Below are 22,644 nucleotides of genomic sequence, written 5' to 3' on the forward strand. Positions count from 1 at the left end.
GTAACATAGGCAATATAAAGGAGAACGATAGCAGATGAGCGCCGTGGTCTCATGGTTAGAGTGAGCAAGTGCGGAACGAAAGGTCCTTGGTTCGAGTCCTCCCTCAAGTGAAAATTTTACTTTCTTTATTTTCGCAAAGTTACGATCTGTCCGTTCATTCATTGACGTCTCTGTTCACTGTAATAAGTTTAGTGTCTGTGTTTTGCGACCGCACCGCAAAACCGTGCGATTAGTAGACGAAAGGACGTGCCTCTCCAATAGGAACCGAAAACATTTGATCACAAGGTCATAGGTCAACCGATTCCTCCACAGGAAAACACATCTGATATATTCTATAAGACACTGGTGTCGGCATGTGCGTCACATGACAGGAATATGTTGTCGACCCACCTAACTTGTACACTTGGCGAATGGGTAAAAAGATTCTTCTACCTTGCCCGATTTAGGTTTTCTTGTGGATGTGATAATCACTCCAAAAAAAGTGAGGAAAACATAAGAGTTTGTCACATAAACTGCATCAAATGATTGCAACAGTTTCAGAGTCGCACAGTTTTCCCTGTGCTCTGTCAAAACATATGTTTTTTACGTTTTCAAATGTTTCTGTGCGTAGACCATCAAATTCTGTATATGTCCAAGCAAATCTGAACATGTCCTGGAATTTTGGAGAGCGAAGTTGATTATGTGTGAGTGGCTGAACTTTGATAATTAACTGAAAATAAAAAATTAAAATTTTCACCCGAGGGAAGATTTGAACCAAGGACCTGTCGTTCCACAGCTGCCCACGCTAACCATGGGACCACGGCGCTCGTGAGCTAACATAATCCTCGATGTTGCCTACCTTGCGCATGGACTACTCAGTTTGTATATTTTGCTTATTTTTTTCATAGTTGCACACAACTTCTTCCTGTTTCCTCAATTGATCTGTGTTCAGTTTTTCATGGCCTATCCCTGTGCCAACTTATAACTAAATCTGAGGGGGGTGCGATGAGGAGGTTCCCTTGTCAGGAAGCGGAGGGCATTGAGGTGCTGCCAGCACTTCTGCTTAAGCTGGCGAATGTGAGGAAGCCAAGTCAATCGGGCATTGAAAACCAGTCCTAAAACTCGATATGTCTCCACTACAGTGAGGTAAAGTTCAAAGTTCTGGTTCTGGATGAACGGTACGAGACCAACAGAAGTGCATAACACATGACTTTGCGGCCAAAACTGGAAACCGTGGGCTAGAACCCATGACTGCGACTTGTGGATGGCTCCCTATAGGCATCGTTCAGCAACACAAGTACTGGTGGAGCAGTACGAAATGCTAAAGTCATCTGCATAGAGAGAGGGTGAGACAGCTGGCCCTACAGCTGCTGATAGACCATTAATGGCCACTTAAAATATAGATACACTTAATACAGAGAACTGCAGGACCCCATTCTCCTCAATATGGGGGGGGGGGGGGGGGGGGGGGGGGGGGGGGGGGGGGAACTCTATGGGAGGCACCAACTTGGAAATGGAAAGTACAAAGCAACACGTAATTCTGGATAAAAATCGGGAACGGGCCTCGGAGACCCCACTCGTATATTGTGGCAAGGATTTGATGTTACCAGGTGGTGTCATATACTTTTCATAAATCAAAAAAGACAGTAACAAGGTGTTGGCATCTGGAAAAGGCTGTTCGGATGACAGATTCGAGGGACACAAGATTATCAGTAGTAGAGTGACCCAGGCGGAAACTGCCCTGGCACAGAGCCAGTAAGCCACGTGACTCCAGTACCCAACCCAAACACCGACACATCATACTTTCCAGCAGCTTACAAAGAACATTGGTGAGGCTGATGGGCCAATAGTTATCCACATCAAGCGGATTTTTGCCACGTTTCAGCACTGGTATGATGGTGCTCCCCTGCCAGTGTGATGGAAAGACGCCATCACATCAAATCCGGCTGAAGATCATGAGGAGATATCGCTTGTAGTCAGACAAGAGATGTTTAATGATCTGACTGTGGATCCGATCTGACCCAGGAGCTGGGTCGGGGCAATGTGCAAGTGCACTGAGGAGATCCCACTCTGTAAATGGGGCGTTATAGGATTCACTGTAGTGTGTAGTGAACAGTAAAACTTTCTCTTCCATCCACCGTTTGAGAGTGAGAAAGGCTGGGGGGTAATTCTCCAACGCAGAGACGCTAGCATAGTGCTCTGCAATCATGTTTGCATCGGTAGATAACATGCGATTTACGTTAACACCAGGAACACCTGTTGGGATCTGGTGCCCAAAAACTCATTTGATCTTTGCCCAGACTTGGGAAGGTGACATATGGCACCCAATAGTCGAGGTGTATCTCTCCCAACACTCCTGTTTCCATCTTTGATAAGCCGGTGCACATGGGCACAGACCCATTTAAGGGCTATGAGGTGCTCTAGGAAAGGGTGCCGATTATGTAGCTGTAGAGCTCGCCGATGTTCCTTAATTGCCTCAGCGACTTCTGGTGACCACCAACGGACAGTCTTTCGCTGGGGGCACCCTGAAGAATGAGGGATCGCATTTTTCGCAGCAGAAATGATTGTTGTAGTTACCTGCTCAACCACCACATAGATGTTACCATGTGGGGAAGATTCAACGGTGACAGCAGAGGTGAAAGCATCCCAGTCTGCCTTGTTTAAAGCACACCTAGGCAAGTGACCATGAGCCTGACACCAGGGCAGTGACAGGAAGATGGGGAAGTGGTCACTACCACACAGGTCATCATGTGCTCTCCAGTGGATAGATGGGAGAAGACCAGGACTGCAAACCAAGAGATCAATGGCCGAATGTGTGCCATGTGCCACACTGAAATGTAGTGGAGCATCTGTATTTAACAGGCAGAGGTCGAGTTGTGACAGTAAATTTTCAACATCTATGCCTCAGCCAGTAAGCACAGTGCCACGACAAGGGGTTATGAATGTTAAAATCTCCCAACAGTAGGAAAGGTTTAGGGAGTTGATCAGTCAGTGCAGCCAATGCATTCAGGGTTACTGCACCATCAGGAGTAAGATATACGTTGCAGACAGTTATTTCCTGTGTTGTACTTATCCTGACAGCCAAAGCTTCAAGAGGTGTTTGAAGGGCACTGGTTCACTACATACTGAGTTCAGGACATAAACACAAACTCCACCTGACACTCCCTTATAGTCACTACGGCTCTTGTAATATCCCCTATAGCCACGGAGGGCAAGAGTCTGCATTTCCAGAACCAGGTTTTCTGAAGGGCAATGCAGAAAGCAGGTGTAAAGCTTTAGAACTGCCATAGCTCAGCTATGTGGTGGAAAAAACCACCGCAATTCCACTGAAGGATGATGTGTTACCATGAGGCTGGGAAGGCACGAAGTGCGCAAGGAGGCAGGTTATGCCTCAGGGTCACCTGCTGCCACCGATTGAGTATTTGTAGCCACTTCTATGGTGATGAGGCATCAGTGGGATCCAGGTCCACAGGGGATGCTAAGATCTCCACCACATCCTCAGATGTAGAATTGATAGGGAGTGGTGGTGTAGGGGCCACCAGAGCGCCCTGTTTCTTAGCAGACTTCTTCTTAGTTTGCTTGCTCTCTCACTTCTCTTTAGGGGCTTCTGGGAAGATTTCTCCGAAGCAGTTTCAGGCACGGAGGAAGATCGTGAAGCTCTTCGTCCAGCAGCTTTTGCAGCTTTTGGCTCCTTGAGCCACTGGCGAGTGTCCACCGTGGCATTAGTGGAGATCTTGGGAGAGAGGGCCCCACGGGACCCCTTACCCATTAGAGGAGCCGGAGGAGGCTGTTGCTTCTCTGGAAGGGGGGAGAGGATGATGTCCCCTGTGTTTTGGGGGTCCCTGCTCCCGAAGTAGGTGCTTTGGGAGCAACGGAGAAAGATTTTCCACCTACCACCAAGGGAATGGATGTATTCTGGTGGCCCAGAGGGCCCACTGTTCGTGGCACAGAGTGAGGAACCACTGGCACTTGGGACGACGATGGCGACGTAGCTGCTGCGTATGTCGATGTGAACCGAATGGGGTGTAATCTTTCAAATTTATGTTTACCCTCTGTGTAAATCAACTGGTCCAGGGTCTTGTACTCCATGATTTTCCGCTCCTTTTGGAGTACTGGGCAGTCTGGTGAGCAGTTGATGCAAGTGGGAGGAGGTGCACATGGAGTATCTGGGTGCAGGGGACATCCGCAGTCTCGACATGCGGCACTGGAAGTGCAGCGGGAAGACATGTGCCGAACTTCCAGCACTTAAAGCACTGCATAGGCGGAGGGACGTATGGTTTAATGTCACAGTGGTACACCATTATCTTGACCTTTTCAGGCAATGAATCACCCTCAAAGGCCAAGATGAAGGCACCAGTAGCAACTCTGTTGTCTTTGGGTCCCCTGTAAAAGCACCAGATGAAATGAACACCCCGCCGTTCTAAATTGGCATGGAACTCGTCTTCAGACTGCAAGAGGAGATCCCTATGGAAAATGATCCCCTGGACCATGGTTGAGGCTTTTATGGGGAGTGATGAAAACAGGAATAGCAACCAGCTTGTCACAGGCGAGTAACGCTTGGGATTGGGCTAGGGATGCTGTCTGAATCAAGACTGTGCCATTTCACATCTTGGACAGTGCTGTCACTTCTCCAAACTTATCCTCAAGCTGTTCAATGAAAAATTGTGGCTTCACAGATAGAAAGGAGTCCCCATCAGTTCTGCTACAGACTAAAAACGGAGGCGAATATGGCTCTTTCCATTCTGTAGCCCTACATTCCTCCCATGGTGTAGCGAGGGGAGTAAACGATTTAGGGTCATACCTGTTGGCATTGTATTCGATCTTGACCTTCTTAGAGACTGGTGGTGCTGTACAGTCACCAGCAAGAGATGACTTAATCTGCTTCATTGCGGGTCATCCACTCTGATGCCACCCACTCCGGTCAGGGGCTCTCCCCACGGGCACCACCCAGCCACAGCAAAGGCCAACTGGTACAATGGCCGTTGCCGGGTACAATGGCCGTTGCCGGGAGTCCTAATGCCCCAGAAGACGGGCATCTATTCCTTGGCATACGTGGGGAGTTTATAACTCAGGCATCAACAGTGCGATCCCTGTGTTGTCGGGGGGGGGGGGGGGGGGGGGGGGGGGGCTACCATCAAATGGGTACATGACGGCTCCTCCACAATGGACTGGCTATCGTGCTGGATATTGGAAGCAGAGAAATCCAATATCGTAATGTGGGTGAAAGCGGACAGGAGACAATGGAAGAAGATGACATAGCCTGGAACGTGTCCTTACCCAAATAGTTGAATCACAGATGGAGATGCAAAGCCATGACAAGAGATTCAGGAGATCAAATTTAAGGGCACTATGGATAACTCGTGCACCACTTAAGGCATCCTTCCCCATATGTCCCGCGCTTCTGTAGAATTTTGAAAGTGGCAGGTCAAACTATAGAATGGGACCTGAACTCATAGGGCCAAAACGTCTGAGACTCCTTTTAGTCGCCTCTTACGACAGGCAGGAACACCTCGGACCTATTCTAACCCCCATACCTGCAGGGGGGGATACAGTGGGAGACACCCCAACCCCAACCACCCTGTCCTTGCACCAGAAGTAAATAAAAACCTTGTAACTGAGAACAAAAAGCACTTATGCAGAGAAAACCATGAAACCATTCTACCATCCCTTAATCATTCACCAATATTAGAGGCAATAGTCCATAAGTCTATACGTAGTGTCGATGGCCAAAAGGAGGGGACTTTCCGCCAAGATATGAGCTACTGTAAGGTCCTGTAACCACAAAGTGAGCGTGGTTCGTTACAGCAGAAAGAAGAAGAAGAAGAAGAAGAAGAAGTAGAAGTAGAAGTAGAAGTAGAAGAAGAAGAAGATGATGATGATGATGATGGTGAAGAAAAACAGCCATCGGTTAAGCTGGTATGGCCAATTGCGAGAGACTGGGCACGAGACTGTGGATTCCTTACAGGAGAAGTCAAAAGTCATTGCGTGGGGTTTATTAGATGGGGCAGTAGCCCACCAGATGTCATTTCATTTCCAAGCGATCAGAGATCCCACGTGCACCCAAAAATCCGCACCTCAGGTCAGGAAAGTGAGCGGTGAGTACATAAGTGCTCCTCTAGCCAAATGGTTGGTGAGTTCATTCCCTGGGATACCCACAGGACTTAGAGCCCAGAGAAAGTGAACTGAGCAGGCAGCATGGCGAAGGTCACGAGTAACGGATACCAAAGTGTGGGAAGAACAGCATTGGTCAACAGCCTGGAGATTGCACATTGAGTCAGTATATATTAAAACACAGTAAAGGGAGGCCCGTTTAATAAAATGGAGGGCTCTGCTGACAGCTACCAGATCTGCCATAAACACACTATATGTTCCCGACAGCAAGTGGCATTCCATACTGGCAGGAGATGTAAAAACATAAACTGTCTCATTCATAGTTTTAGAGCCTTTGGTGCAAAAGATGGTAGCACCCCGAAACTCTTAAAGAACTGGGTGTAAAAGATGCCAAATGGTCACGGAGGCGACGAAGACTTTAGGATCTCGGATGAGATCGGACAAAATCCACCGCCCGAGCACCATCCGAGGGAGAGTGCACGAGAAAACACAGGGAGCACAGTCGACGTAGAGGAGATGGAGATCTTGGCAGAGGGAAGTGAGGCGCATCCCAACTGGTAATCCCAGGCAAGGGCAGGAATCAGGACGACGACACCACTCGTACGTAAAGAGAATGGGATCCGTGGAATGATCAGGGGATTGTCGAATGGCAATCACGTTCAAGACCGAGAGCTCGTACTGCCGAATCTCAAGCACGAAGATCCCCCTTCAGCAAGTCCGAATGGCACTAGTGGCAAGACATACATCATGGTGGTGGACTGGGGTCTAACAGTTTTAAAACTGAAGGAGCTGCTGAGCCGTAAACCTGGTACCCACAGTCCAGTGGGTACAAAACCAGAGTCCAGTAAATAAAGATGAGAGTAGCACAATCCACCAGCCAAGATATGTGGGCAAGGAAGTGGAGAGTGTTAAACTTCTACATGCAGCTAGTCTTCAGGTGACAAGTATGGGGCAACCAGGTCAGCTTTCTATCAAAAAGTTGGCCCAAGAAATGGGACTGTGCCACAATGTCCAAGTGCTAGGTACCAATGTAAAGTTCCGGGTTCAGACAAACCGTGGTATTGCAGCACAAATGCACGACCTGCATTTTTGTAGGAGAGACTTGGAAACCACAGGAAAAAGCCCACATAGAGGCCTGCCGGATGGCACCTTGGAGCTAGCTTTCAGCAGAGGATACCAAATGGAAACTGTATCAAGTGCAAAAACAGTAAATATATAGCACAGAGGTGACCAGCAACTCAACAGAGTTCACTAATCCAGTAATGGCAGTGAGGAGAAGAGTGACTCAACACAAAGCCCTGTGGAACATCATTGTCTTGGACCTGTGAGGAGCTGACTGAAGTGCCAATGCCAATCCAAAATAACCGGTGCGATAAAAACTGATGAATAAAATTTGGTAGGGGGCCTCAAATGTGCCAGTCATACAGGTTGGGTAAAATGTGATAATGTCAAACAGTGTCTTATGCCTTATGCAGGTCAAAAAAGACTGAGACAAGGTGTTAACATTTAGAAAAAGCCTATCATATTGCTGTTTCCAACCTAAGTAGACGGTTGGTTGTGAATCGTCCCTCCCCGAAACCACACCGGTAGGTGGATGAAAGGCCCTGAGATTCGAGAAGCCTGCATAATCTGTGGGTAACCACCCTTTCAAGCAGCTCACAGAGTATGTCGGGCTAATCGACCCGTAACTATCTATACACATTGGGTTCTTGTCTGGTTTATGAACTGGGACAACCACACTACCTCATCACTGTGAGGGGTAGGCAACTCGGAGCCAAAGATGGTTGGAGACCCTGAGGGGAAGTCGCCTTTGGGAAATATTCAAGTGTAGGGTCATCTGACAGTGAACTGAATCAGGGCCTAGGGCTGCGTTGAGGGATGAGGCAAGAATCTGAAGTAGTTCCCAGTCAGTGAAAGGTTCATTATAAGATTCTGCTTGGTAGGGAGTGAAACGTAATGGGATGTCTTCGATTTGTCACTTCTGTAGTAAGAACATAGCCGGATAGAAAGAGGATGTTGATGCTGCAGCAAAGTGGGTCACAAGATGATCTGCAAGAACCACTGAATCACGACAAAGACCACTCTGTAGGACACGAATCAGAACAGCATTGAGGGCTCATAACGCCGAGAAGTTTCATTCACACCCCAGATGAGGCAGCGTATATCCCCAGGGAGGAGAATAGCTATTGCAGTACCTTTGGTCCACCACAGCAATGGTTGATGGTAGGGGGGACCTGTAGAAAGAGGAATAGCAGTTCCAGTGGTGTGGATGATCACATCTGAGATGCCTTGCACAACCATGTCAATACAATCTGACAGAGATGGCAGAGGTTACAGCAGAAACATGCACAGGCCTGTTGGCTGTCTGGCAGTGGTAAGGAAATGATACAATCAGCAGAAAGTGGCCACTGTCACAGAATTCGTCGTGTAGAGATCAGTGTTGCAAAGCCACAAGATTAGGGGAAGAGATCATTAGATTGACAGCTGAATAGATGCCAGGGGTGGCACTGAAGTGGGTAGGAGAAACATCATTGAGGAAGCACAGATCATGGTCTGTGAGAAGCTGGTCAATTAAAAAGCCCCTACTAGATCAAGTGGTACTTCCCCACAGGGGGTGATGTGCACTGAAGTCCCCAACAGGAGAAAATGGGGAAAGTTGTTGGATTAATGTGGTCAATTCAACATAAGTAAGTGACTTGCCTAAAGGTAGGTAAATGTTGCAAATGGTAATGCCTCCAATGACACATGAATGTGAATCCATACACTGATGACATCTACGTGAACCAAAGTACAGACATCTCCAGATGCCCTCACAGAACCAGCACAGTTCCGGCAGAATAGCCAGCCGTGGTGACCGAGCGGTTCTAGGCGCTTCAGTCCGGAACCACGCGACTGCTATGGTCGCAGGTTTGAATCCTGCCTCAGGCATGGATGTGTGTGATGTCCTGAGGTTAGTTAGGTTTAAGTAGTTCTAAGTTGTAGGGGGCTGATGACCTCAGATGTTAAGTCCCATAGTGCTCAGAGCCATTTGAACCATTTTTGAACCGGCTGAATATACAGTAACCACAGAGCATTGGAGGATGATGATGATGATGACTGGTTTGTGGGGCTCTCAACTGCACAGTCATCAGTGCCTGTTCAAAGTCCCAATTTTTACACAGTCAAATTTTTATAGTCCAATTTAGCCACTGTCACGAATGATGATGATGATGATGATGATGATGATGATGATAACAGAAATACCCAGTTCCCAGGCAGAGAAAATCCCCAACCCAGCTGGGAACCGAACCTGGGATCCCAGGATCCGGAGGCAGCAATGCTAGCCACTAGACCACGAGTTGTGGACACAGAGCACTGGAAAATGGTCAAAAGTGAAATGCATTTCTTAAGAGAGCAATGCAAACTGCAGAAGAAGAGGAAATAAGGTGTTGCAGTTCTGGGAGATGACAGAAGTAAGCACTATAATTCCACTGAATAACCATGTGACTGGTGGTCAGGTTAGGCGCAAAGGAGCCAGGAGGGCCAGTCAAGCTGCAGGATCACTGCCCACTGCCTGTCACCAGTGGGGATGGAACTTTATACACAATCATCATCTCAGAATCTGACATCATGGGGGGATCTGGCACCTCCAGGGACACCGGTGGACTCCTGTCCTGATCCTTAGTCTTCCATTCCTTTGTAAGCTTCGGTAGGCAAGGTCTGTTCAAGCAGCTATCTACATCGAGCATGGGGGCATATGAATAGCGAACAGTCCTTGGACCAACAGGTCATGGCTCTTTCAAGCACTCTTTGGTGTTGGGTCTCTGGTCTGGCGGTTTCTGGCGAGAGGGATCATGAAATGGATTGAGGAGGGTGGTGGAAGATATGGTTTGGGGACGGTATAGATGGGAGGGAGGGGGATGGTCATGATTTTAGCATAAATGATCATCATATCCACAGGATGTAGGGATTCGTATTTCTTCCGTGCCTCAGTACAGAACATATGGTCAATAGATTTGTATTTCTGGAACTTTCGTTCTTTCTTGAAAACTGGGCAAACTAGCAAAAATGGAAGTGCAGTTGACACGCAAAGGCAGATGTTCACACGGACTACCTTCATAGAGTGATCATCCACAGTTGCCAATTCTGGGAACATCAGGCAGTTGGATGAAATAGGCCCAACAGGTAAACATCTGAAGGATGGCTGTGAGATGTACATTTTTACGTCACACCTGTACACCTTGACCTTAACCGCCTCCTGGATGACATTCCCTTTAAAGGCTAAGATAAGGGCACTTGTATCCATTTGATTATTCTTGGGCCCTTTTTGTACACATGTAATAAAATGTACACCTTGCCTCTGGAGATTAGTCTGGAGCACCTCACCTGTTTAGAGCTACAATCTCTGTGGAAGATGATTCCCTGGGCCATCTTCAAAGTTCTGTGTGGTGCAATAGTCATAGGTATGTCAAATAGTTGATCACATGCCTGAAGAGCAGTAGATTTGGTAGGAGAGGAAGTTTTAATAAATAGCAAACCAAATCATATTTCCCCTAGAGATTCCACTTCTCCAAATTTGTCTTCAAAAGTTTCACTGCAGTAAAAGTAGCCTCATCAGTCTGACTACAGAGCAAGTATTGGGTGAAGTATTTCGCTTCCAGGCATCTGGCTTGTTCCTCTTCCCACAGCGTAGCCAGGGAACATGGGGCAGGAGGAGGGGGGTCATATCTCTCTGCATTAGAATAAAAGGCACAAGAGGTGGAATATATGCTGTGTGATCTTTCATGCACCATCTGTACTTCTGTAAAATTTGGGAAAGGCGTATCAAGTCAAACCCAACAAGGGGACCAAAGAGTTAAGAATGAAAAGTTGCAAATGCTGCAAGGGAAGAAAACAGCTTCTCAAAATCAGAAACCAGATCCAAGCACAACTGACACCAAGATGATCATCAAATGGAAAGGAAGAGAGGAAAAAAGAGTTGCAGAACGACACACTTGCAGCACAGAAATGGAAGTAGAGGTGCAAGGACTGGGACCCTGTGGTGGCCAAGCACATACTCACAAAAGAGGTGTATGCCCCTGAGGGGATGGCGAAATGGTTGATCAATGAGAGCAGAGGTTCCTTCTGTGGAAGCACAGTAACAAGCTGAGGATCATTGGGTTCATCAATTTTGGGAAGTATGCAGAAGGTCGGTGTGCAGGGTTGTTGGGTTGAGGAGGGAGATAGATTCAGGGTAGATATTGCGGGAAGGGCCTAAGGATCTGAGTAGGAACTGAAGGTTATGTACAACTTCTGGGATGGGATCATTATGGCAGATCTTTTAGGTGGAGAAGTCAGTCAGCTGGCAGGTGCCTTTTGTCAGGTAATCACTGCAGTTCATCACTACAGTGGTGGAGCCTTTGTCTGCAGGTAGGATGATGATATCAGGTCCTGTCTTGAGGCTGTGGCTGTCTTTCTTCAGTTGAGGTATTTGTGCTACTGGGAAGAGAGTTGGGGAAAGAGGGAAGGTCAAACTGGAAGCAAGGATATCCTGGATGGCAACCAGGAGGTGGTTACATGGGAGGGTCACACTTAGATAGTGGTATAAATTGGGAGAGGCCAGGTTGAATGTTGTGATTAGACAAGCGTTAGTTGGAAGAACTGGCAACAAAAAACAATGTTATTATGTGGGGTTCGGGAGAAGGAATGTTGGTCTTTAATGAATCAGATATGATTGAAGTTCAGAGTGGGTTTGAAGGTGATACCTTTGGATAGGTCTGACACTTCTGTAGGGTTGAGAGTTTTGGTGCATACATTGATAACAGTGTTTCAGGTTTAAGATCTGCATTTTGTGGACATTGGTACAAGGAAAAGGGCAGTAAGGTATGGTCTGCATGCAATGAGAGATTGACGGGTAGTGGTGTTCCAAGATGGGTATAGGATATCAATAAATTTAAGAACTTTTGGAGGTGTAGTCCAGAGGGCTCTTTCTGGTGTTAAAGGAGAAGGGTTTAATTTGGTAGATATCGTGTAGGTATTTGTGGCCGCAATATATCCACATCTTGCAAAGGGAGCAGAGGTGGTTCAAGAATGCCTATAACTGCTGTGAAAGAAATCCCTAGCCCATTAAGCTGAAGATCTCAATAACCCTTTCACAGAACCTTTTCATATGGCTCAGTACAGATAGTACTGACCATACAATTTAAAATAATAAAGTATTTCCTTTAAAATGCTGTGTGTTGCTCATCAAATATAACTTTTACATGGTCAACACACATTCATTTTTGTATATGAATATTGTAGGCTGGCCACCATTAAGTACTTTATGAAAGTTCATTTGTTCTGCACAAAAAATTATATAATTTTTGAATGATATTTTCATATTTCTACTTCAACTGCTCAATCCTCTAGGAAAGGTGTCACTCTCAGATTATAACTGGAACTGAGAGCTGAATGGAACCCAAAGTAGAAAGCTTCAAAGTATTTAATGAGGCATAGAATGTATATCAGAAATATGGGTTAGAAGCCATTGGAAGGGGAGGTGTTCACTGCAATCGACAAAAATATCTTATCTATCGAGGTCGAAATTGAGTTTGACTGCAAAGTTATCTGGATGTGATCAAACACCCTAGGTGAAATGAAGTTAATTAGCTCATGTTTTCACTGATTCTGCTTCAACAATTGTAGAATCATTCAAAGAGAGTCCATGCTGAGTAGTGTGGAAGTACCCTGATCATGCTATATTAGTTGGAGGTGACTACCAACCAAGTATAGACTGGGACATCTACAGATTCTTTGCAGGACAGACAGTCTCATGAAGTAATCCATAACACATTTTCTGAAAACTGTCATGAGCACTAGTTCAACATCCCATACACAACAGAAATATTTTAGACCTTGCAGCTACAAACAGGTCTTGCCTTTTTAACAGTGTCAGTATAGAGACAGTGATTAGTGAGCATGATGTCATTACAGCAATGACAGTAACTAAATTTATTAAAATCATCGAGAAGGCTAAGACAGTTTTTATGCTGGAACGCGCAGACAAGCAGTTGTTAGCATCCTACATAGACAACAAATGGACACGAACTACTTTCAATGTGACAGATGTAGAGGAATTATGGGAAAAGTTTAAACTGAGTGTAAATCACACTCTGGAAGAATGGAAAAAACCCACAGTAGTTAAATAACAAAATTCGGAAACTGATAGATTTTGGCACCCTCAGTTCAAAAAACAACGCAGAAATGTCAACAAGCAAAAGCTAGTGGAAATTCATGTGCCTACAAAAGGACTGATGCAGGAAGCATACAGCAACTTCCTCAGTCACAAGTCAGCAAAAGATCTTGCTGAGAAACTGAAAAAAATTATGATTTTACATCAAACTAAACGGATTGTAGGCAATTCAGTCAATCTTTGGACACACTGGTACGGCAATAAAAGACAGCAAAAGGAAGAGTGAAGTTTTAAATTTCACATTTAAAAAAATCATTCATGCAGGAGGATTATACATACATCACTTGAGCAATGCACAGACTCCCATGTGCAGAAAACTGAAATACATATTTATGGCATTAAGAAGAAACTGGAAGAATTGGAAACAAGTGAATTGTCAGGTCCAGAAGGAACCCCCATTCAGTTTTACGCAGAGTACTCTTCGACACTGGTCCTTTACTTAGTTTGTATTTACTGTGAATCTCTCGCCCAGTGCAAAACCCCAAGCAATTGGGAAAAAGCACAGGTGACTTGCATATACACACATCAAAAACAGTTTTCCATCACCCCAGTTCCCAGAGCTCCTGAAGACAGACGTTGACTGTTCGGAGATGCACTAAACCCGCCCAAAGATGTAAATAACCATGCATGAGCAGCGCCTATTAGACGGAGGAGGTCCGACCGCAGATCCGTTACAGTCATTCCACCAGGAAGGAGGTACATGGCTGATGATGTCTGTTGTTCAATCATGCCCAGATAGTCAATACCGAGGTTTGATTGTGTCCACATCGTTAAATGTGCCAAGAAGGGCTCTCAACAAGGGAAGCGTCCAGGCGTCTCAGAGTGAACCAAAGGAATGTTGTTCGGACATGGGGGACATACAGAGAGACAGGAACTGTTGATGAAATGCCTCGATCAAGCCACCCAAGGGCTACTACGGCAGTGGATGACTGCTACTTAGAGATTATGGTTTGGAGGAACCCAGACAGCAACACCACCATGGTGAATAATGCTTTTTGTGCAGCCACAGGACACTGTGTTATGACTCAATCCATGCGCAGTAGGCTGCATGATGCACAACTTCACTCCCGACGTCCATGGCGAGGTCCACCTTTCCAACCACGACACCATGTAGCACAGTACAAATGGGCCCAACAACATGCTGAATGGACCGCTCAGGATTGGCATCGCAGTCTCTTCACTGATGGGTGACACATGTGGCTTTAACCAGACAATCATCAGAGACGTGTTTGGAGGCAGCCTGGTCAGGCAGAACACCTTAGACACACTGTCCAGCGAGTGCAGCAAGGTGGAGGTTTCCAGCTGTTCTGAGGTGAAATTATGTGAGGCTGATGTACGCCACTGGTGGTCATGGAAGGCACTGCAACGGCTGTACAATACGTGAATGCCATCCTCCGACCGATAGTGCAACCATATCAGCAGCATATTGGTGAGGCATTCATCTTCATGGATGATAATTCACGCAACCCATTGTGCATATCTTGTGAATGACTTCCTTCAGGATAATGATATCGCTCGACTAGAGTGGCCAGCATGTTCTCCAGACATGAACCCTATTAAACATGCCTGAGATAGATTGAAAAGACCAGTTTATGGACGACGTGACCTACCAACCACTCTGAGACATCTATGCTGAATCGCTGTTGAGGAGTGCGACAATCTGGACCAACAGTGCCTTGATGAACTTGTGGATAGTATGCCACGACGAATACAGGCATGCATCAATGCAAGAGGATGTGCTACTGGGTATTAGATGTACCAATGTGTACAGCAATCTGGACCACCACCTCTGAAGGTCTCGCTGTATGGTGGTACAACATGCAATGTGTGGTTTTCAAGTGCAATATAAAGGGCGGAAATGATGTTTACAATTGATCTCTATACCAATTTTCTGTACATGTTCTGGAACTTTCGGAACCGAGGTGATGCAAAACTTTTTTTTATGTTTGTATAAGAAGGATAAAGGAACAGACCTGCAAAATTACGGACTAATATCCTTAATGTTGGTTTTTTGTAGAATTTCTGAACATACTCTGAGGTCAAGTACAATAAATTTTGGGCAGACAGAAAAGCTCCTGTCCACAAATCAGCAATGATTTAGAAAGCATCACTCACAAAAAACTCGGGTTGGCCATTTCTCAAGCAATTTTCTGCAAACCATGGATGAAGGGGATTCAGTTTTCCTACAGGTCGAGGAAGGACTGCAGATTGTAACAGAGGTCTGAACATACAGAACAGGTTCTCAGATACGTGACTTGAAGACATCTTAAATAATAGAGCCCAGTGTGTTATACTGGACAGCTATGTTCATCAGAGACAACTCTAACGTCAGGAGCACCCCAGGGAAGCACGGAAGGACCACTCTTGCTCTCTATATACATAATGGTCTGATAGATAGGTTGAGCAGCAATCTGTGACTGTCTGCTGATGGCACACGAGTGTACAGAAAAGTGTCTTTGTTGTTTGACTGTAGCTGGATGCACGATGATTTAGACAGAATTTTTATTTAGTGTGATGAGTGCCTGCATGCTCTAAATGTAAAAAAAAAAAAATGTTAAGCTACTGTAGATTGATAGGAAAAAACTATCCCATAAGGTTCGAATAAGTTATTAATGGTGTGCTGCCTGACACAGTCACTTTGATTAAATATCTACACACAATGTCGCACAGCAATATGAAATGGAATGAGCACATAAGGCTGGTAATATGGAAAGTGAATGGTAAGTTTCAGTTTATTAGAATAATTCTAGAAAAGTGTAGTTCAGTTATAAAAGATACCACGTGTAAAACACTAGTATGACCCATTCTTGAATACTGCTAGAGTGTCTGAGGACCCCATCAGGTTGGGTTAAAGGAAGACATTGAACCAATTCAGAGCCATGCTGCTAGATTTGTAACCGTTAGGTTCAATCAGGATGTGAGTGTTAAAGAAATGCACTGTGTACTCAAATGAGAATCCATGGTGGAAAGACAACTTTCTCTTCACAAAACACTACCGAACAAGTTTAAGGAAACCAGCATCTGCGACCAACTGTAGAGTAATTCTACTGCCACCAATGTGCATCTTATGTGCAAATTGTGAAGACAACAGAAGAGAAACTAGGGCCTGTATGAAAGTATATAGACACTCATTTTTCCCTTGCTGCATTTATGAGTGGAACAGGAAAGGGAAGGACTAGTAGCAGTAGAAGGAGCCTCCACCACACATCATTTTGTATCTTGTGGAATATGTGTGTAGATGTAGATGTAGATCAGATAAAAAGGACACATGCTGTTCTAAGTTTTCAGACGAAAGCACTTCATAAAACCTATTGACGGACCTACAAAAAAAGTGAGAGTATGTTTCAAGCTGAAAGATGCATAAGTGAAGCAAAGAATTAGCAAACAAAATGTATTTCACCATTTAAAACAACTTAAAGATCAGGGGAAAAAGCCATAAGCTGAACAGCTATGTGAAAAACACAAAATTAAGGGATATCACAGAAAAAAGTGACTAGTATACAGGGGTGATGAAAATGCTATAATAAAATTAGGAAGTATCAGAGACATAAATATATAATTTAATGAAATAACATACAGAACTGCAATAAGATAAAAAATACCAAAAAATACTGATCTTCAGGAAAATCTAATAGAGAAGACAGAAATAAGAATATGCATAGTTATTAGGAAAGATTAAGACAGAGGTCAAGAGACACAGTATATACATTAGAAGTTGGCCAGAAGTGCTAGGTGACATTACTAAGGCAACATGTGCTGAAAAGAATGAGAGTTGTGCTTGGGTAGCTCAGATGGTAGAGTACTTGCCCACGAAAGGCAAAGATCCTGAGTTCAAGTCTCGGTCCGGAACACAGTTTTAATCTGCCAGGCAGTTTCAATGAGAAAGAAATTAAAATGATGCAAAATTTTTTTTAAAAGCAATAATGAAAAGCAACAATAAAAAACTAGACCTCTGAAGACTGTCAGATAGCAACATACAGGAAACAGAGAAATGATAAAGTGAAAGCAGTTAGCCAGAATCAGACAATGAAAACTCCACGTTGGAATATCAACAACATATGGAAATGATAGATTATTACTCACCTTAAGGATGACATATTAAGTTGTAAGAGTCATTTCGTTGTGACTATCTGAAACTCAATGTCTCATCTTTATGGTGAGTAGCAATCTGTCTTTTCCTTATAAAGTGAAAGCCATAAAGTGAAATCCCTCTATGAAAGTCAAAATTAAACCATAATGATTCAAATCCCATGAACCAGGAAATGACTTATAGATGAAAAAGATGGAAACATGAAACAAAACCTTAGACGCATAGGACAGCAATCTGGCCCATGGTGCTGTACTGTGTATTGATTGTCATATTTCTTTACTCTTCCTATCCCTCTCATATGGCTCAGTTCCTAGTGAAGAAACATAGAGTTCCAAGAGACAGATACTGATACGCAGATTCTGCTGTTTAGTGTTGTTGTTATCCAACTGTAAGTTGCTCTGCTTTCAAAGAGTACTAGTAGCTTAATTGTACAGAGTAAGTTTGTAATACAACAGCAGGAATTATAAGATCCTGCAAAGCGGATCTCCCCCCCCCCCCCTTTTTCAAGCAGTAAATATCTTCAGCATATTATTTCAGAAATACACATCATCGTTTGAAATGTATCATGGAGGGTAGTTTACATTTATTTAGGTTACAGATTAGCACAGCCAACTATCTTTGAATAAATTTATTTTATTTTTACATTATTGGATAAAAGATAATTTTTGTCAGACAACAAACATTCACTGGCATTATTTAATGAGAAACACAGCATCAAAGACAAGACACTTATAATGCATTGCAATTACATTACAATATTCATATTCCATAGCCTCACAGAGAATGTCAATTAAATTAAATATGAATTATGCCTTCAGATACTTAAACAGTTTACATATACTGCCCAAAGTGTTTACACAAAAGTTTATTACACACAGAATGCTGCCATACCAGTGATTGTTGGTAAAACATTGGGGGCCAGTGACATGGGTAGTTTACACGGCCTCTCTTTAAACACTCCAAATGGAAGAACTATACAGGAATCAACTGCTTCACCTAGCTCTTGTTAAAATATAGGGTATAAGATGAGAACAACGTAGTTTCAGCTTTGTTCAGCACCATACACATAAGCACCATCTGATTAAAAGTGCAGTGTCTGAACTTGTCCAATTACTTACCTAAAAAAATTGACATGCTTAAAACAGAGTTGAGTAATTCCATAGACACATTCAAAATTATGAATTACTTGACAAAAAGTTATCGTTTCTGCATAGGTCTATCACTCCCCGAAGCCCGTCTTGAAGGTTCTGATTCACTTAGTGTATTACTGTAGCCTGTACTTTACATTATACATTCATTTGATATCACTGACCTTTCCTTGTTGCTCATTGACGTTGTATGAGGTGGGAAGAGAACATACTGGATTACACACGGCTGGATGCAATCCTCATCATCTTCATCTTTATCCTTGATGCTTGGCAACTGAAAAAGAAAGTTTAATATATTCTATATTTACTCTAAAATATGAGCTAAGTTAATAAACAGTGCTTGAAACCACATGACAGTCTTATGGTAATTGTTACTACTAATATTAGAAATGGCACCCAATATATAGGTAGATTAAAGACAACCACAAAGCTACTGGACTGGGATCCATTTGCAATGACAAAGCAGTTACCTGCTGACAAACTAAACACAGTTTAAGAGATTGCTTGGAAATGAAACAAAACATTCACTGGAAGCATTGTATTGTCATCATCTTTATCTTCATCTTCCACTTCTTCTTCTTCTTCTTCTTCTTCTTCTCCAGACATCCAACATTTTGCTGTCCACTGGGCTTGAAGTCTTGGCATTCTAGGCAGGTTATATTGATACATTCTTTCTAAATGGTTACACAAGTTGACTTCATATTTCTTTTTTTAAATTTTGCTTTCCAAATCAAAAATCTGTAGCTCTTTTCTCATTTCTGCATTTTGTTTTTTTGCCTATCAGTGTGCAGTCTCTGACTACCCAGAGAAATTTCATTTCAGATGACATAATTTTCCTTCTGTATTTCTTCGTGAGTACCCACAGCTCACTTCCATAGTGGAACCATCACTTTTTATAGAGCTTCAGCTAATTTTCTTCTTTTTTTTTCATATTTCAGAGCTATATGAATTGTTCCAAATATATGTTTAAATTTGCAAAGTTTTGTTTCAATGTGATGAACTGTTTTTGAGGGTATTTCATATTCAAAGTAGTTAAAGGTAATACCTGCTCAACTATTTTGCCATTTACATCAATCTTGGATCTTTTCATGCTTTCCCCAGAAATGACATTACTTTTGACTGATGTGGACATATTAGGAGTCAATATTCTTCTGCTATATTTCTTAAGATGTATAGCCCCATTTGTAAGTTATCTTCTGTCTGTTGAACAACACCACCACCACCAACAACAACAACAACAACAATGTCAGCATATAAAGTACTACTTAAACTATACTATGGCAAGAGCATTATACTACATTTGAAAATTCGTTTCCATCTTATTATACTTCATCCACAACGATAGTCCGCCCCTGGTAGCTGAGTGGTCAGCGCAACGGAATGTCATACATAATGGCCCGGGTTTGATTCCTGGCTGGGCCAGAGATTTTCTCTGCTCAGGGACTGAGTGTTGTGTTGTCCATATCATCATCATTTCATCCCCATCATCCAAATCGCCAAAGTGGCATCAACTCGAAAGACTTGCACCAGGTGACCGATCTACCCGACAGGAGGCCCTAGCCACAAGGCATTTCCATTTCCACAAAGGTATCAAAAAGTTTTTGGAGGGGGGGAAAAGGGGGGGGGGGAAGACAGTAACCTTGGCTAACTCCTTTATTGTTTTTTACTGGTGCTGTCAGTTGCTTCCCCATATCAATCGTGTCACATTAGTGTTCTGGTATAGATTTTTGATCACTTTTAATGTATTATACGCTAAGCCTTTCCTTATCAAAATTTCCCATATCACATCTCTATTCCCTTCTTTTCTCCACCATTTATTTCAATAAGAAAATGACATCTATTGTAGGGCTGTCCCATCTGAATGCCATCTGTTCTTCGCTGATGATAGTGTCTGCTATACACTTAAGCTTACCAATAATTATTCTGGAGTAAATGATGCCTCTAAATTTTCACATTCACTCCTGTCATCTACCTTGTAAATATGAATGACCCTTGCTTTTAGCCAATTTTCAGGTATGCTCCCTTGCCTGTAGCATTTTATCTGCAAAATTATTTTTAGGGAAGTCATTGGAGGAGTCTGCATATATTGAAAGTGCATTCTTCAAACACTAGAGATGAATGTAAAATTATTTTTAAATAAGACAATCAGGTCTACACAAAGTACTTAGAGGTGGGCATTTGCCTTTCTTTGTGCCCATATTTCTTTCATTCTCTTTTCTGTGGATTTTTTTTTTACCTTCAGACCACACTGTTCCACTCTTCTACCTTAGCTTTTCCTCTTGGTCAACTTGGCATTTTTTAATTTTGGACATCATAGTAATTCTTGCTGATGTAAGATGAGTTTTGGTCTTGGGAACCCATTTCATCATGTCCATTTTAGCTTCGCTCCTGTTATCAAAAAAATTGACTACCTTTTTGTAAGTCTGTCTAGGTTTATTCTTTTAACATGTCCATAGACACTTAATCTGCCTTTCCCAATGTCACTACAGATATCTGTGTACTGATTTCCTGATTGCTTCTGAGTCAGTACTGTATGTCTACAAGTTTTGGACCTAGAATTTTTCTTACAAGTTTGTTTTCCTTTATATAAATGTTTCTGGTTTAATTACTGTACTGAGATGCCTTTGTTTCATGTGACTGGAGAGACTTTTTTTTTTTAGATATTTTGGGCATTTGGAAACCTAATCTTGTTAACTCTTGTTTGGATTCCATTTTCCCAAATGGTTTCATTGAGCTTTTTTAATTATGGAACTCATCTATTTTTTCTGTATCTTGTCTTCACGTATTTTGGTGGTTGTCTGTTGCTGGCCATATACTCAGTCTTCTCAAAAGATCTCTGGAGACTGATTTTTTCTGCAGTTTCTTTCCAAGAGTTCAATCTGATTCTGGGTTGATGCAGTGCCCCAAGTTAATATTACTAAACTGTTTGCAAACACTTGCCTACGCCTAAAGTGATTGGTTGGTCTTTGAGGACTGATTTCAGTTTGCACCATTCTTGTATCACTTTCTCAAGGTTACAGTTGAAAAATAATGGAGGCAGCCCCTCTCCCTGGCTTACTCCTGCTTTGATTTTGAAAGGAACTGAGAGTTCTACCACAAATTTACACTGGACCTTGTATCTGTCAAAGACTGTTTTATGACTGCAAGTGCAGATTTAGATCTTGTTCTTTTAATATTTTGAAAAGTGATTTGTGGTCAACCGAAATACAGTTTAAAAAAATAAAAAAACCAACAAATGTGTTGACTAAATTTTTGCTACAAATTCTCTGGTGTCTTAAGATTTGCTTTATGTTCAAGATATGCTCTGGACATGAATAGTCTGGTCTGAATCTTGCCTTATATTCTTCAATTTTTGGTTCAAGTTGTTTCTGTGCTCTATCAAGAAGATATTGGAATACAGTTTTCTATGCCACTGATATTAGTGGGATTACCCTGTAGTTATTTGCATTTGATCTGTCTCCTTTCTTGTGCAACAGGTGAATTAATGCATTTTTCCATCATCCTGGAATTAGTTCTATTTGCCAATGGCTTGCATGAGTTTTGTGATTTCATTTATAATGTCTCAGCCTTTGATTTGAAGACGTCTGCTGTGATTACATATTCCCCCTGTCCCCCACCAATGCTTTATCATTACGAGTCTTTTGATCTGTCTTGCAATTTCTTCTTCATCTAGCAGTAATGAATTTGGATTACAGGTTCATGTGGTGAGAATCTGTGTGTTGGTTCTGAGTACCTAAGTAATTCTCTGAAATAACAGGCAAGTTCTTTGCAGTTTTCTTGATTGATTAGAGAAAATTGGCCATTTTATTTCTTGAAGCAAAGACTTTGCCATTAACATCCTATGAGCTTAGTTTTGAAGTTCTTATAGAAATTTCTGAGTTGGTACTTCTGAAGTCCTTCTCAATGTCAACTAGTTGATACATATGCTGGAAAATGATATCTGACCAAAACCAACTGCACAATAAATTGAACACCAATGTAATTTGTTACCCATAGTGCCATTTCTACAACTTAGAGAAGCTGTTGAACACAATCAATTAAAAAAATTGAATTCAAAGGAAGTCCACACAATACACAAAACAATTTTCTGCAACTTTCACTCTTTATTTAACCCATCATCATCA

The 22,644-nt window shown here is 43.0% G+C and overlaps 1 protein-coding gene across 1 annotated transcript in view; it reads right to left on the reverse strand.

The window, feature by feature from the left end:
* LOC124722628 (KICSTOR complex protein SZT2-like) overlaps positions 1 to 22,644 on the reverse strand; it is a 727,281-nt gene that overhangs the window by 531,354 nt on the left and 173,283 nt on the right. The window contains exon 18 of the mRNA XM_047247762.1: positions 18,685 to 18,794. Within this exon, the coding sequence (XP_047103718.1) occupies positions 18,685 to 18,794 (110 nt within the window). The remainder of the gene's footprint in view (positions 1 to 18,684; positions 18,795 to 22,644) is intronic.

This window comes from Schistocerca piceifrons, chromosome X (genome assembly GCF_021461385.2).
Source record: "Schistocerca piceifrons isolate TAMUIC-IGC-003096 chromosome X, iqSchPice1.1, whole genome shotgun sequence".
NCBI lineage: Eukaryota > Metazoa > Arthropoda > Insecta > Orthoptera > Acrididae > Schistocerca > Schistocerca piceifrons.